Source organism: Grampus griseus (genome assembly GCF_964374135.1).
Source record: "Grampus griseus genome assembly, chromosome: 7".
Taxonomy (NCBI): Eukaryota; Metazoa; Chordata; class Mammalia; order Artiodactyla; family Delphinidae; genus Grampus; species Grampus griseus.
The window spans coordinates 29,787,182-29,803,051 of NC_139001.1; the positions used below are offsets into that span (position 1 = coordinate 29,787,182).

Here is a 15,870-nt window from a genome sequence, read left to right on the forward strand (position 1 = left end):
TTCTGTTTTCTTAAACCTCCGAAGACTCATAAGCCATGATAATTATACTATAGCACAGTGTGCTGCAGAGCACTCAACTGAATGGTGGAAATGTGGTGAACAGTCTTTGGACTCAAGAAATTTACAGTCTGGATGGGATAGGTAGGGGGGAATATTAGAGGGAAAATGACTTTTTAAAACAGGAATTTGTTCTTTTTTTTGTAGTTTATAGAAACATTTGTTATAAGCTGCTAAATATTTTGCCAACATATCAAAAAATGTAGAAGTTCTGGGGGAAGTTTTGGGTCTACGAGCTCATTCCATTGTCATTTTAAAGAGACCTGGGTTCTGAAAATAGGCATAGCATGCAACCATCAGTAGTGAAAAAAGTGACTTGCCACCTTATGACATTAGTTTGGTGGAAGAGCCCTGCTGCTTTGAGTTATTTACAAAACTTAACCAAAGCAAAAATTATTTAGTTCAATTTGGAGTGGTAGGGCAACTTAATATTTTATAATGTGTCTTATTATTTGAATTCAATATTGGGATGTTGGATTACAATGAAGAATCCATCCTGTTAGGAAGGGTGATATCCCAGTATTTTACTTCCCAGATGAGCAAGCTTTGCTTATTTCTCTTTGTTAACTAGGCCTTTTGATATTTTTGTAGACAATCTGCTTCATCTTGATTCTGCAGCATTCCAAACTGTGGTATCCTTGGGGTTCTCTTAACATTGCTATGGTGCAGAAGATTTAAAATCAGGTATGGCTGTGGGGCAGAAGTCCCTCAGTGAAATTCTCAACTTAAATCTGCATTATACTCTCTGATTTATCATTTGGGTTTCTTTTTTTGTGGTGGTCTTTTAGCTGATGTTCACAAGGAATAGAGTCACGTGATGTATGAAGGGAAACATATACACTTCTCTGAGGTTGACAATAAGCCCTTGTGCTCATATAGCCCCAAACTGTGCAAGCAGCGGCGACTCAACGGCTACGCTTTCTGTATCAGACACGTTCTGGAGGACAAGACTGCCCCCTTCAAGCAATGTGAATATGTGGCCAAGTATAATAGCCAGCGCTGCACCAACCCCATCCCTAAATCAGAGGACCGCAGGTAAGCGCTGACAGTGGAAAGCAATCTTTGATTATTAATTAGTAGGCTTGGGAGTTGGGTTTTTTTGTTTGTTTGTGTTTTGATATGATGAACTTAAATGTTGAGTTCTGGGGGTAATCTAAGTAAACTTTAGAATGGTTCTAAAGATGAGTGATGGCAATATTTAAGAAATGGAGTAGTAACTTTGGGGAATTATTTGAAAAGTATGTTTGTTTTCTTCTTTTTTACTTAATAGACTTTCTAGGATTATTTAAAAAAAAAATTTTTTTTTGCTTGAAGTCTTGGCACTGATGTGTTTGGTTTGCAGCCTTAGAAAGTATTTCCTGATTTCTCTACTTAGAATTTCATCAGCCAAAGTGAGAGAAATTATAGGAACTACTTAGGTGTTATAATTAATGATAATAATTTTAGAGTTTTTAAATCTTTGTTTGAAAGGTAGCAAATGGTATGTACTTATTGAAAAAGAATTATTCAAAAGAATGATTACTTGAATCATTCAGATTTACTTCCTCTCAGACTTCTTTTGGTTAAAAAGTGTTCCATATAGACTATATTTACTATAATTTAGAAACTGCATTTTCATAGTAAAGTAGGCTTTTTGACTAGGATTATGAATTTATATTTTTCTGAGTTAAATAAAATGTGGAGGTGTTTTTAAAGGAGTCTTATGCTGATTATTCATCTTTCATATTCTTAGGAAAATTTATATGATTTCACATGTAATCTCTTTTTTTATGTCTCTTTATTCTCAGTTCTCCAGAAACCATGCTGATCATTGTAGGATATTACAGAGAGATGCATGCTTATTTTCCTAAAAGTTTCAAATACTTGTTATCTTTAGGTAGAAATTTGAACTTTTTACTTCTGTCTTTAAAAAATACATATACAACCTTTATTTTTCTTCCTATATATAAGCGAATGTCACCTACGTAAATTGGTTGAAAAGGAATCATGTATTTTATATGTCATGGTGAACAACTTTTAAACTTTTAGGGTGAAATAAATAATTTGTGTTGATAAATATCCCACCAAAATGAGTACAGTATAATGTGGTGATTTGGGAATACTCCCGTAGAATTTCTAATGAGCTTTAGGCTTCAGATTACAATACCTGAAAGTTAGAAACAGCTGTTTAGTGAGGAAAGGAATAAAATTTTAATCTCAGGTGAGAAAGGTACCAAGGTATTAGGCTAAGCATGTCTGTCCAGTTGGTTTTAGCTGACTGAAAATAATTTCTTACTGCTGCCCTTTTCTAACTTGAAGAATGGATGGACTTGGATTAACTTTTTTACTTCAAGATCCATTATAATCACATTTCTATAATTTTGTCTTAAATTTAGTTTATCACACACAGTTGCAATTTTTGTCAACCTTGGATTTTTTTTATTTCAGTCGAAGCAAGTGTTATCTTAATAGCTAACAGCAAGAAGTAAAGTGAGAGTCACTCTGAATTTCTCCAAAATATTAATTCTCTGAAGCATACATCTTCACCTTTATATTTGAAGTAATTTTCTTTTTTTAGAACAAGAAGGGAAAGGACTTTTGTGTTGCTGTGTCAAGAGAAACTAGGCTTAATAAATGCTAAGTTATACATTTTTTCAGAATTGGTCCAAAATCACATGAACACAAATGCTATGAATACTTTTCTTGTTGTAGGGTTGATTGAAAACAGATTAAAGTAGACATTAGTAGGAGGTAATATTTTACCTCGAGAAACCCAGATTGAATTCATGTAATAATATGTTTAAACCTGTGTATAAATATAATAGTTATAACTGTACTATATGATACAATGTAGAAAAGATTAATATTCTTTTGAAAATAAGCTTTTATCATTGTTAAGGCAGTTACTCCTTGGACACTTAGGGATTTGACATGGTTTTATGTATAGTTTTAGAAAACAAATTCCCAAGGACTTTCAATTGACAGAATTATCTGGTTGGTAGTCAGCTAGAGGAAGCTTCTTAATATCTGGTGTGTAACTTAACCTGGTGTGTATTATAAGTGCTAACTTATGGGATTCCGTCTTTTCGATAGAATAGTGTTACGTTCGGTAGAAGTACTGGTATAATTGAAAAGTCCATATACAGTGGGAAGCTAAGGCCCATTACTGTAGCCTTGATAGCTTAGAGATAAATGGGTATATTAAGTTGGTTATTTTATATAGTATTTTAAATTTAAGTTTGGTATAATTTTATATATATATTTATTTAATGGTATATATTTACCAAGAAATTTTCTTGTTTCCTATATTTACTCTTTTCTAAAACAACTTAAGGTATAATTCACATACCATACAAGTCACGCATTTGAAGTGTACAATTCAGTATTTGTTAGTTTATTTACAGGAGTGTGCAACTATCAACACAGTCTAATTTTACATTTTCATCCCCTCAAAACAACCCATTTGCAGTCAGTCCCCTGTATTCTTTTAGACTGGAAATTCATATTTGCATTACTTTATTTTTTTATTTTATTTTATTTTTTTTTTACGGTACGCGGGCCTCTCTCTGCTGTGGTCTCTCTCGTTGCGGAGCACAGGCTCCGGACGCGCAGGCTCAGCGGCCATGGCTCGCGGGCCCAGCCGCTCCGCGGCATGTGGGATCCTCCCAGACCGGGGCACGAACCCACGTCCCCTGCATCGGCAGGCGGACTCCCAACCACTGCGCCACCAGGGAAGCCCTATATTTGCATTACTTTAAATGCTGTTCATAACTAAGCTGTTCTAATTCTAGTTATGAAGAATTTTCCCTTTTAGAAGAGGCAGAGTTTTTAAGAGTTCAGGCTGAATGTTGTGATAGTGTGACAGTGGCTGGAGTGGGAGTTGAGGGTGGGATTGAAGGAGAACTGTACATGCGGATTTGCCTCTGCTGGATTAGGTAATGTAGTACATAGTAGCCTCATTTACCAGTCCAGCCTGCCCATGTAAATGAGCAGAAGAGTTTGATTTCTAAATTTAAAAAACCCACTTCATTTCTCCCCACTAATAGTACTAATCCTTTTGTTAATTTGAAAATGAGTAGAAAATAACAAAAACCATTAACTCTTTGTTGGGAAGCTTAGTACAGTTATCCCTGAAACCCTTTTCCCTGTTGGCTGCAGCTTTATGACTCTGTTCTGTTTAAGGTGTGTAAGGGACCTAGCTCAAACCTGCTAGGCACACGCGTGTGCGTGCACGCACACACACACACACACAAACACAGTGTAACGTCTCTTTACTGTCCAGAAAGCTTTTTCTTAATAGTTCTATTTAAAATTAAAGAGTGCCTCTGATAGATTTATTTTTAAGACAAACCAACAAAACCATGTGTCCTGATTTTTGGTGAATCTGTGTTTTTAACAATCATTAAAACAGTTTTTTGTTGCAACCCATTGAGTTTGGGGATTGACATTATTTACTTTATTGCCTTTTTCCCCAAACTGTGTTCTATGGAGATGTCATAAATATGCTGCAATAAAATAGGTGCCGTTTTAAATATGTTTGGGAAGCAATGCTATATGGGTAGATTTCTACCCTTGGTGTATAATGCACATTATCATACAGAATGCTTTGAGAGGTTGTTTAGCAGAAACAAATGATGAAATCATTATCTAATTCTGTTTAAGCCAGCATTTTCCAAATTAATTTAAGCATGGAATACTGTTTTTATGACATACTTGTTAACATACCTTGGAACTGCATGAGGTATACCAGTTTAGGAAATACTACTTTTCTACTGGTTAGAAGCCTTCACAGGATTTCAGTGAAATTTATTGGAATAACATGCATTCTACTTTCTCATTATGTAGAAGGATTCTGTCTTTTCATAGTATTTTTAAAATAGCATTTATATTACAGAAGTAACCTGCTCATTGTTGAAGACTTATTGAGTCTTTGTGAGCTTTGACTTTTATTTTTTTCTATTTTTTTAATTGAAGTATAGTTGATTTACAATGTTGTGTTAATTTCTGCTGTATAGCACAGTGATTCAGTTATACATATATATACATTCTTCTTCATAGTCTTTTCCATTATAGTTTATCACAGGATATTAAATATTGTTTCCTGTGCTATACAAGCTTTGATTTTTAGTTTGTCTCAGCTCTGTCACTTTCCAGATAGGTGGCTTTGGGCAAGTTATTTAATTTGTATAAAATTTAGTTTCCTCATCTGTATAAAGAGCATTATTTTAGTACCTACTGCAGGTAGAAACTAGCTAGAGGAGGTAATCCATGTACTTAACACGTGGCTGGCTATTGAGAAACTCATTTAATCGATTATCGCACTAACTAGTTTTATTATTTTATTTTCTCCTTCTCCCTCTCTTTGTGTGTGTGTGTGTGTGTGTGTAGAACACACACAGTAGACATTTGACATTCTTTTTTTTTTTTAAACTTTTTATTTTATATTGGAGCATAGCCGATTAACAATGTTGTGATAGTTTCAGGTGCACAGCAAAGCGACTCAGCCATACATATACAGGTATCCATTCTCCCCCAGACTCCCCTCCCATCCAGGCTGCCGCATAACACTGAGCAGAGTGCCCTGTGCTATACAGTAGGTCCTTGTTGGTTATCCTTTTTAAATACAGCAGTGCGTACATGTGGATCCCACACTCCCTGACTATCCCTTCCCTCCATCCTTCCCCCCTCCCCCCATCACCATAAGTTCATTCTCTAAGTCTGTGAGTCGGTTTCTGTTTTGTAAATACGTTCATTTGTATCATTTCTTTGACATTTAACATTCTGAAGTGTTATGTCATAAGATCTTTGTGAATCTCCAATACTTGAATGGCATTGGGACATGTATTTTTTTCTCCATAAGAGAATTTTAAGTGATCCTTCAGACTCCTGATGAGCTACTTTGTATGCTATGAATAGAGAATAACAAAGCGGTGTGAGAAGCAATAGCTGGGTGGTTGGTTATCCAGGGCCACTCACTATTTGAATGACTTGCTTCTGTCTGGCAGCCTCTTCACATGTGCAATTCATATATTTGCTTTAGCAAAATTGCACAGACTTTGAGGATTGCTTGAGGGTAGTGGAAGTTGTATAAATCACATCCATGAATGCCAAAGAGTTATTATAGTCGTGCATTTTGAACATATTAGGATTCACATTTTATGATACGTAGTTTTATATTCTCCTTTTCTTAATATGTATCATGAACATTTTCCTGTATATGTGTGTATTTTTAAAGGTACTGCAACAGCCACTTGCAGGTACTTGGCTTTATCCCGAAAAAAGAGAGGAAGAAAAAGAATGATCCTATAGATGAGGTAAAGGTCAGGCACCAGATGGATACCATGGCCTTTAGCCTGACGGTGCCCACGTTGGCCTTGAAGATGCCCAATGGACTGGATGGAATGTCCCTCTCTCCACCGGGGGCAAGGGTCCCTCTCCACTACCTGGAAACTGAGTTGGAAGACCCATTTGCTTTCAACGAGGAAGATGATGACCTAAAGAAAGGGGCAACTGTGAGAAAGAAGTTGCAGAGCAAGTTGGCCCAGAATCGGCAGCGCCAGAGAGAGACAGAGATTTTAAAAGTTCGACAAGAGCACTTTAGTCCCCCTCCTGCACCTTCTCAGCAGCAGCCTCCGCAGCAGCACTCCCACCTGTCACCTTTATCCACTTTAAAACCTCCAGCGCCACCGCAGGGTCTAGTCTGCAAGTCACCTCAACCTCAGAACACCAGCCTACCAATGCAGGGAGTGGCCCCCACTCCACACACTATAGCACAAGCCAGGCAGTTGTCTCACAAGAGGCCTCTGCCCCTCCTGCCATCTAGTAGGGCTCCCGTCGTGGACCCGCCCAGGACTGACCGGGTCCTTATGAAAGCCACAGCCTTCTCTCCACACTTCTCTTGTATAAGTCGACTGCAGAGACTGGTGAAACTGTGCACCCAAAAACATCAGCTGGACACTGATCTGTTTCCCCATTTAGGTGAGTTACCGTCTATTTTACCATATCATGTGTGTGTAATGTGACAAGATGTGCCTATTGCACAAGGTTTTATTTTCATAACCTTCTCATGTAATAGGAGTAAAAGAATACTTGGACAGTGTGGTCAATTAAAGATTCGTATTTAGGTAGACCGCTTTAAAGTAAATATGCTACTGGACAGGACAGTGACTGGTGAACAGGTTACAGAAGAAATAGGAGCTGGGAATTTAGAATTCCAGTTATAGCTTCTAGCAGTAGTAGTAGCAGTATTAAAAGCACTTGTGTTTGGTTTTGTGCCTCTGAGCTCAGTCCCTGTGTGTCTAATGAAGTTCTCCACATGTCTTATCACAGGACTTTGGAATAAGATAGCATTGTAAATATCTGCTGACAGTTTTCTGAAAAAAAAAATCTTAAAGTAATACCTGTTCACGATTGAAAAGCAAAAAATTACAGATAAAACTTTAATATAGTCAAATGTCTGTCTTTCCTTTGTTGCTTCTGAGTTTTATCTTACTCAAGAAAATCTCTCTGATAGCGAGTTTATACAGTTATTCTGTATTTTCTATTAATAGTTTGTTTTGTTTTATTTTTGATCATTTAAGCCTTTGATTCACTTGGAATTTATTCTTGAATGTGTTGTGAGTTGTGATTCTAACTTTAGGAAAAATTATTTGCATGACATATGACAGCAATAGAAAAATGGGAAAAGGATGGGAATAGAGGAAGAAGAAATATAAATGGTCAATAAACAAATGAAAACCTCAATCCTCGTAACAGACGAGGAAACGCAAATTAAAGTAACAATGAGTTACCATCATATTGGCAAAAAGTATATCTGTTGTTGATGAGGATATGGGATCTCATACTTTGCTGGTGAGTAATGCAACAATATATACTAATTAAAAGTATATGTATAGCCAGCAAGCTCACTTTTGGGACTCTATCTATGGATAAAAAAAATATCAGAATGTAAGGATATGTGTTCCAGGATGTTTACTACAGCATTGCTTGCAGTATTAAAAATCTGAAAACAACCTTTATAACCTATAGGAAATTCAGAATTGAGTAAATTCTGGTACATATACATTTTATGAAGTATGCAGCTATTAAAAAGAATGAATGAAATCTCCATCTTTTACCTGGATGTGCTCATGATACATTAGCAAGTAGAAAAATACCAAGAGGTATTGTACTGTCCCATGTTTGTAAAAATAAGCAAAGTGAACAAACAAGGGACACCAGTATATCTATTGATCAATCATATGGATAGATGTATGCCTCTCTGGTATGAGCATAGTTAAAGTGTGAATGGATGTACACTATCAGTCTGTTAACATTGGCTACCATGGCAGGGGATGGAATTGGACAGGATGTGTTTGGGGAGATGGGAGTGATATTTCTTCTTCTATAGCTTCATATTATTTCATTTGTTATTAAACCATGTATGACTTTTGGTAATTAAAAAAACTAATAAAACTTAAAGAAAAAATATAGATAAGCAAAGTAATAAATTAAAACACCCCAAGCCTTATTAATACCTATTTGTTAATATCTTGGCATATTCTTTTAAATATATAAAAGTAAGTTCCTGTTGTATGTACAGTATTGTAACCTGTTTAAAAATGTTTTGCAATGTATTATCACGTTAGTAATTTTTCATACACAGTTTGTCACAGCTGAATTCTTTCTTGAATTTAAATCATTTCCAATTTATTAAAGTGTAAAGTATTATAGCTATATAGCCCTCTCAGTAAAATAATTACCGTCACGTCTTTAATTTTTCCTTCAAATAGATTCCTGGAAGCAGAATTGCTAATCCCAAGCTTTTGCACTTTTTAAAAAGGTTTTTGATGTATATTGCCAAATTTTCCTTCAGAATTATTTTGTCAGTTTACTTTTCTTTCAGCAGTGTATGAGAATGACAGTTTCTCTACATCTTTATAGCCCTGGATATTAGATATTATTATTATTATTTAGCCTTTGCAAATTTGATAGAAAGTTTGCTTTAATTTGCATACCTTAGATCAGTGTTTCTCAAGTGTTTGGCCTTAGAATCACTTTTTTTGCACTCAAAAATTATCGAGGACACGGTAGAGATTTTGTATATGTGAGTTATATTTACTGATATTTACTGAATTAGAAGTTAAAACTGAGAAATTAAAAAAAATACTAATTCATTTTAAAATAACAATAAATTTACTGCATGTTAACATGTTCTTTTTATGAAAAATAACTTTTCTAAAACAAAAACAAATATAATGGGGAGAGCAGCATTGTTTGACGTTGTTTAGCACATCTTAATGTCTGATGTGCTAGATATGTGCTTCTGCATTCAGTGTGTCCTGATATGTGGGGGTTTTTTTTTCTGATTAGGAGATAAAAATATGGCCTTACACATTTGTAGCTAGAAAATGGAGGGATATTTTAATAGTTTTTTCCAAATAATTGTAGATATTTGTAATTGGTTCTACACCAAAACTTGACAAGTGGTAGTTTCTTAAAAATTAGTTTCAACATGGAATCTGAAACCATATCTAGGAATTTTGCATACTGTTACATTAAAATCCATAGATTTTCTTTTTTTTTCTTTTTTTTTTTTTTGCGGTACGCGGGCCTCTCACTTGTTGTGGCCTCTCCCGTTGCGGAGCACAGGCTCCGGACGCGCAGGCTCTGCGGCCATGGCTTATGGGCCCAGCTGATCCGCGGCATGTGGGATCTTCCCGGACCGGGGCACGAACCCATGTCCCCTGCATCGGCAGGCGGACTCTCAACCACTGCACCACCAGGGAAGCCCTCCATTGATTTTATTTTTTAATTAATTAATTTATTTATTTTTGGCAGTGTTGGGTCTTCGTTTCTACGCAAGGGCTTTCACTACTTGCGGCAAGCGGGGGCCACTCTTCATCGCGATGCGCGGGCCTCTCACTGTCGCGGCCTCTCTTGTTGCGGAGCACAGGCTCCAGATGCGCAGGCTCAGTAGTTGCTCCGCGACATGTGGGATCTTCCCAGACCGGGGCTCGAACCCGTGTCCCCTGCATTGGCAGGCAGATTCTCAACCACTGCGCCACCAGGGAACCCCCCTCCATTGATATTTGAATGCATATTTTACCCATGCGTGATGTTGTAACATCGTATGTTGGTCATTTGGAAGATATTGCTCTACTGAGTTACACAGATGTCCCAAATGTTGACACATTTCATTATACAAAAATTTTAGATTGCATTCATTAATATTAACACCAGTCTTATCGGAGAAGTCCAACTCTTAGATATTTGTCATACTTTCAGTGATAAATTCAAGTTTTCCCCCAAAACTGAGCTTTTAAGTGAACATTTGAATGTTACCATTGGCAATAAATACTGTTCATTGTTTTCCTTGGGGTGATGGTTTCACTATGTTCATTTTAGAAAAAATGACTGCAAGATAGCCAGTAGTTTGTCAGTCACTCTTTCAAATAAAATTGGTATTGAATGAGGGAAAAGCAGCTAGTTCAGGTCACAACTAAGAGTCCTACAAAGTGCTTTTCCTCAAGACAGCTGCTGTACTTTCTTCGGATGCAGTAGAGTTGCTTTATATATACCTCACATTTCATCACACACAGCATCATAAAGACATATACACAAGAATCAAGATATAATCAAATAAAGTCTTTAATAAATGAGTGCTTTATCAAGGATGGTCTTAAATTGTTTTTTGTGTACTTGTTTTCATTTAATTGCAAGTCATGGTATGGAATATATATTGACAACTGGTACAGTTTTGTGCCCCTGCCTTGGTTCACGCTAAGGCGTCAGCAGTTTCACCCACCATGGGTTTTTTGTTGTTGTTTTTACCATCAGTGCAAATGTCAACACAGTAAAAAAGGCAAATAACATTTTAGTATTGTTTTGAAGATAGCGTTGACCTAAGCATCTCCCTAAAAAGGGTTTCAGGGACCCCTGGGGATCTGTGGGCCATACTTTTGAGTAAGGACTGCTCTTTTAGATTAATAATGTAGTTTTGAATATTGGTTCATACTACTTTTTTTGGACATATGTATTTCCTATTTTATCTTGTCAGTTTTTTCATCCATTTTTATTTAAGCATTTCTCTTTTTTATTGATAGGTGTAAGAGCTTTTTATACATATTTAATGTTTGTTGCAAAACCTCTTCTCGCTCCCATTTGTTACTTGCTTTTAGTATCTACTATAAAGGTTTTGGAATTTAGAGGTTAAATTTTTTTATGTATTCTCTCTCTCTCTAAAGATTTCTTCCTTTGAATCAGGTTTTTTTCTCCTCTTGTTTAGGCTCTCTTCATTCCAAGAGTATATAAATATGTTCCCCTATATTTTCTTTTAGCCCTTTTATTATTTTAGTCATCTGTTTGGAACTCATTAGGCATTAGTTTTGAGGCAGAGATCTAACTTCTCTTCCAAATGTTTGCCTTTTATTCTACCTTTTACCCACATCATCTGCTAAATTTTTATTTATATTTCTGTTTATTTCTAGATGCTGATAATATTTTAGCTTTTGAAACTATGAAATTTTATGTTGTGTTGAGGGCTGACTTTCAATCATTTTGAACAGAACTAAAACTCATAGAAAAGTATTGTCTTTTTATTTTTTAAAAATTCAAGCATATGAGGGACCCAAATTTTTTAAACAGTTTATTTTGGAGAAACCAGAAATTACAGTGCACTATTACAACCAAGTGTACTCTGCATTCATGTCAGCAAAGAATACTTAAAGAAAAACGCAGTATTTAATTGGCTTCTACAGTCCTGTTTGGGCTGATTATCTCAATTAGTTACGTTGAAACTAGTGATAATGAAGCCAAGATCAAAGGTTTGCTTTATTGGACAGTTAATTTTACAACAGGAGAAACACTTCCATCTTACTTCTTATGACTTAGATCTTGACTTTTTCAGAGAAAAGCATGGGTATCTTAATAGACATTATTATGACTTCTACAGAAAGTATAAAAAATAACAACTCATGTTCTAATTCTTAAAGGTGCCTTGAGTGTCACTTTGTGTTTGAAGGATCTCACCTTTCAACGTCCTGAAGGTGATGATGTGGTCACTTATTTGTTTTTTATTTTTTTGATTTACTCTTTAACAAACTACTAATTATTTTAGTTAGAGAAAGTAACTTAGTTTTTAAGATGACCTGACATTTTGAATAGTCATCTTGGAACTAGATTTGGCGTTTCTTTATGCCAATGGCAATATTTAATTTTAAGCATTTATAATTTGCATTTCAATTAACCTTTTCTTAATTTCCCAATTTGGCACATGTAAACTCATTTAAATTATGGAAGAAATCTGTGAGGTCCTTTTTAACTAACTGTGCCTAATGAAGATGGTCTTTTGATTTTTGAGGGTCTCAAGAAGGAAGACATAGAATACTAGTCATCAAGGTATCTAATTAAAGTTTCATAGTGGTATGAGTTTATTAAGGTTATGTAGTCCACACACTGTTGTATTTTAGGCTATGCAACATCAATATTTAAGACCTCTTCAAGATACAAAATTAAAAAGGCAAAACCTTTGGGACTTCCTTAGCGGTCAGGTGGTTAAGATGCTGTGCTTCCACTGCAGGGGGCACAGGTTCGATCCCTGGTTGGGGAACTAGGATCACGCATACTCTGCTGTGTGGCCAAAAAAAAAAAAAAAAAAAAAGGCAAAACCTGTATGTTGGAAGCTAACAATTATCCAGTCATTAAAAATAATAGGATTTAACAAAATAAATAAGCATTATTATACTGTATTTCTCCACTTTTCCCTCTAACGTTGTTTTCCAAATGGAACTCAAAATGTGACAGCTCTTGTTTAAAAGAACTGAAAGAAACCCCAAGCGATACTAGAAATAGAACATTGCCATCCTGCCCTTCCCTCTTCCCGTAGGGGACAAGAGCCTGGGAATGGCCCTGCCTAGTGGATGGTGTCCTTTCCTCCAGAGATGTTGTTGGGAAAAGGGGATGGAGTGTGCCTGCCTTTCACAATATATTCTAGGCCCCTTCTTTGTTGACGTATAGCATGAGTCCACTGGCACCTTTTGACTTTTTCTTGCCTGAACATGAATTAGGCTTCTTCTCCTGTCATTTTGAACATGTTTTATGTTTTTCGACATTATTTTAGTGTATAACATTTTGATACTTAAGAAATTTTACCCCTTTTTTTGACTTGAACTCTCTCTTTGCTTTGTGTTGTTTCTATTCCATTTGTGAAGCATCTGACAAAAGAAGTTCATCCATGGAATATAGCCTTTTTGTTGTAATGTCATTATTTTAAATGCGAGTGCATGTCATACATTCATTATTAATACCTTTGCCAGAACAGGACTGAAACTCATCAGGAGGGATTTATTCACACTATGAGAGTACTTGCTATAGGTGTCGGGTTATGTATTTCAGGTAGCTTTTTATCTAAATTTTAAATAAATGTTCATTTTTTCTAACTTGCAACATCCTCTCCTCCGTCCTAGGGTTGGACTGGTCTGAAGAGAGTGGAGAAGAACTGGAGGACTCAGAGCAGGCCTCGCCATACCAGGTTGCCTGGTCCATCCGAGAGACCCTCAGATACGAAAGACACACGTGAGTCTTCCTTTTTCTTTTTATTCTTTTTTTTTTTTTTCGGTACATGGGCCTCTCACTGTTGTGGCCTCTCCCATTGCGCAGCACAGGCTCCGGACACGCAGGCTCAGCGGCCATGGCTCACGGGCCTAGCCACTCCATGGCATGTGGGATCTTCCCGGACCGGGGCACGAACCCGTGTCCCCTGCATCGGCAGGCGGACTCTCAACCACTGCGCCACCAGGGAAGCCCTCTTTTTATTCTTAAATTTCCACTGTAGTAGATTGATTTTCCTATATATGCTAATTTCATTTTATTTTATTTTTATTTTTTAAATAAATTTATTTATTTATTTCTGGCTGCGTTGCGTTGGGTCTCCGTTGCTGTGTGTGGGCTTTCTCTAGTTGCAGCGAGTGGGGCCTAGTCTTCATTCTGGTGGGCGGGCTTCTTACTGCGGTGGCTTCTCTTGTTGCGGAGCATGGGCTCTAGGCATGCGGGCTCAGTAGTTGTGGCTCATGGGCTCTAGAGCACAGGCTCAGTAGTTGCGGCACACGGGCTTAGTTGCTCCACGGCATGTGGGATCTTCCCAGACCAGGGCTCCAACCCGTGTCCCCAGCATTGGCAGGCGGATTCTTAACCACTGCGCCACCAGGGAAGCCCTCATTTTATTTTTTAAAGATAAATTTATTTATTTATGGCTGCGTTGGGTCTTCTTTGCTGCGCGAGGACTTACTCTAGTTGTGGCAAGTGAGGGCTACTCTTTGTTGCGGTGCGTGGGCTTCTCATTGCTGTGGCTTCTCTTGTTGCAGAGCACGGGCTTCAGTAGTTGTGGTGCGAGGGCTTCAGTAGTTGTGGCTCGTGGTCTCAAGAGCACAGGCTCAGAATTTGTGACGCATGGGCTTAGTTCCTCCACGGCATGTGGGATCTTCCCGGACCAGGGCTCGAACCTGTGTCCCCTGCATTGGCAGGCAGACTCTTAACCACTGTGCCACCAGGGATATCCCTATCCATTCTCTGATATTTCTAATGCGCTAAATATTGCTGTGTTAAAATATTTTTTTGAAATAATCTCGTTAGAGGTTCTCGATATCTACCGTATCAGAACGCTGTAGGTTAATGCCCAGCCCCTTCAGTGGTAAGAAGGAGACTAGTTCTCTTTCAGGGGACTGCCTCAGCATCATAGGTATATGCTTGATGCGGTGTGACAGGACTGAGATAGATCCTTCTGTGGGGCTAAAAGATGACTCACAGACTCAGCTAATTATTATTTTCATTTAAGTACTGTGGTTTGAATAGGTGTTCAGCAAGACAGAGGGGCGACTATCTGCACCCAGGCCGACTCCTAGAATTTCACAGTATCATAGTATGCATATACATTCTAAGGTCCGGTTTCTGAATTTATAGGCTTAAAAATGTGATTTGTTAGTACACCCAGAAATGATTAGGCTTAGGGAGCTGATTCACTAGAGGCTAATGTATAAGCCAAAATGACAGTTTTTAGTAGGAAGTATCATCATTAAGTAGTACAGATGTTCACTAAGCAAAACTATATGGGAAGCAAATTATAGTCAGAAGCTTATTTGGACATGGAATTAGAGCAAGGAGAGTTAGCTGGATTTATTAATGGTCAGTGTCATTAAACTGTAACAGCCTGATGCCTCCATTTCCACTCTTGGGCTTTATATCCCGTATAGTTGTCCCTGTCTCCCCTGTCTCCTAGTTACTATTGGAAAATGCTATATATTTTTTTTCTGTCTCTGAGATTCCATTTTATATGTCATTTAAGACTGTTTCCTCACCATTAGCATTTCTTGTTTTCAGACAGAAGTACAATTGAGCTTAAGCTTTCTAAGTTATAGATAATATCAACTGTGCTTCCTAAGGTTGATATTCAAATCAGCTTAGCCTGACTTGGGATATTTTGGGTTAATTTTCCAAATGCTATGAATAGATAACATAACTAAATGCTCGGCACAATACCTGGTTCGTGGGAAATGATAAATGATAGCTAAGAATCCTATTTTAATTCTGAAAATTACCTGAACATTAGTATTGGGAGTATTTGCCCTCGATTAGGAGCCATGTATATTCCATTTCTGCCTTCTAGTGCAGTTCTCAGAATATTTCTTTTGCTGTTACAGACTTGTGACCATCAGCTTTGTCTTCATCTCTGTAGCATTTTACTTTCTTGGCCAGTTTGGCTAACTTGCTTCTTCTTTGACTGGCTCTTCTTTTCCTTCAGTATATATTTCTCCTTTTTACAAGCAATTTTCCTTACTTCCTGCCCAGCTGTCCCTTTAA

The 15,870-nt window shown here is 37.1% G+C and overlaps 1 protein-coding gene across 1 annotated transcript in view; it reads left to right on the forward strand.

Annotated features, from left to right (window-relative positions):
• Positions 1-859: 859 nt before the first annotated feature.
• INO80D (INO80 complex subunit D) overlaps positions 860-15,870 on the forward strand; it is a gene marked incomplete at its 3' end in the record, with an annotated part of 41,549 nt that continues 26,538 nt past the window's right edge. Inside the window, exons 1-3 of the mRNA XM_082658159.1 lie at positions 860-1,092; positions 6,272-7,014; positions 13,482-13,590. Coding sequence (XP_082514285.1) covers positions 875-1,092; positions 6,272-7,014; positions 13,482-13,590 — 1,070 coding nt within the window. The 5' untranslated portion in view covers positions 860-874. The remainder of the gene's footprint in view (positions 1,093-6,271; positions 7,015-13,481; positions 13,591-15,870) is intronic.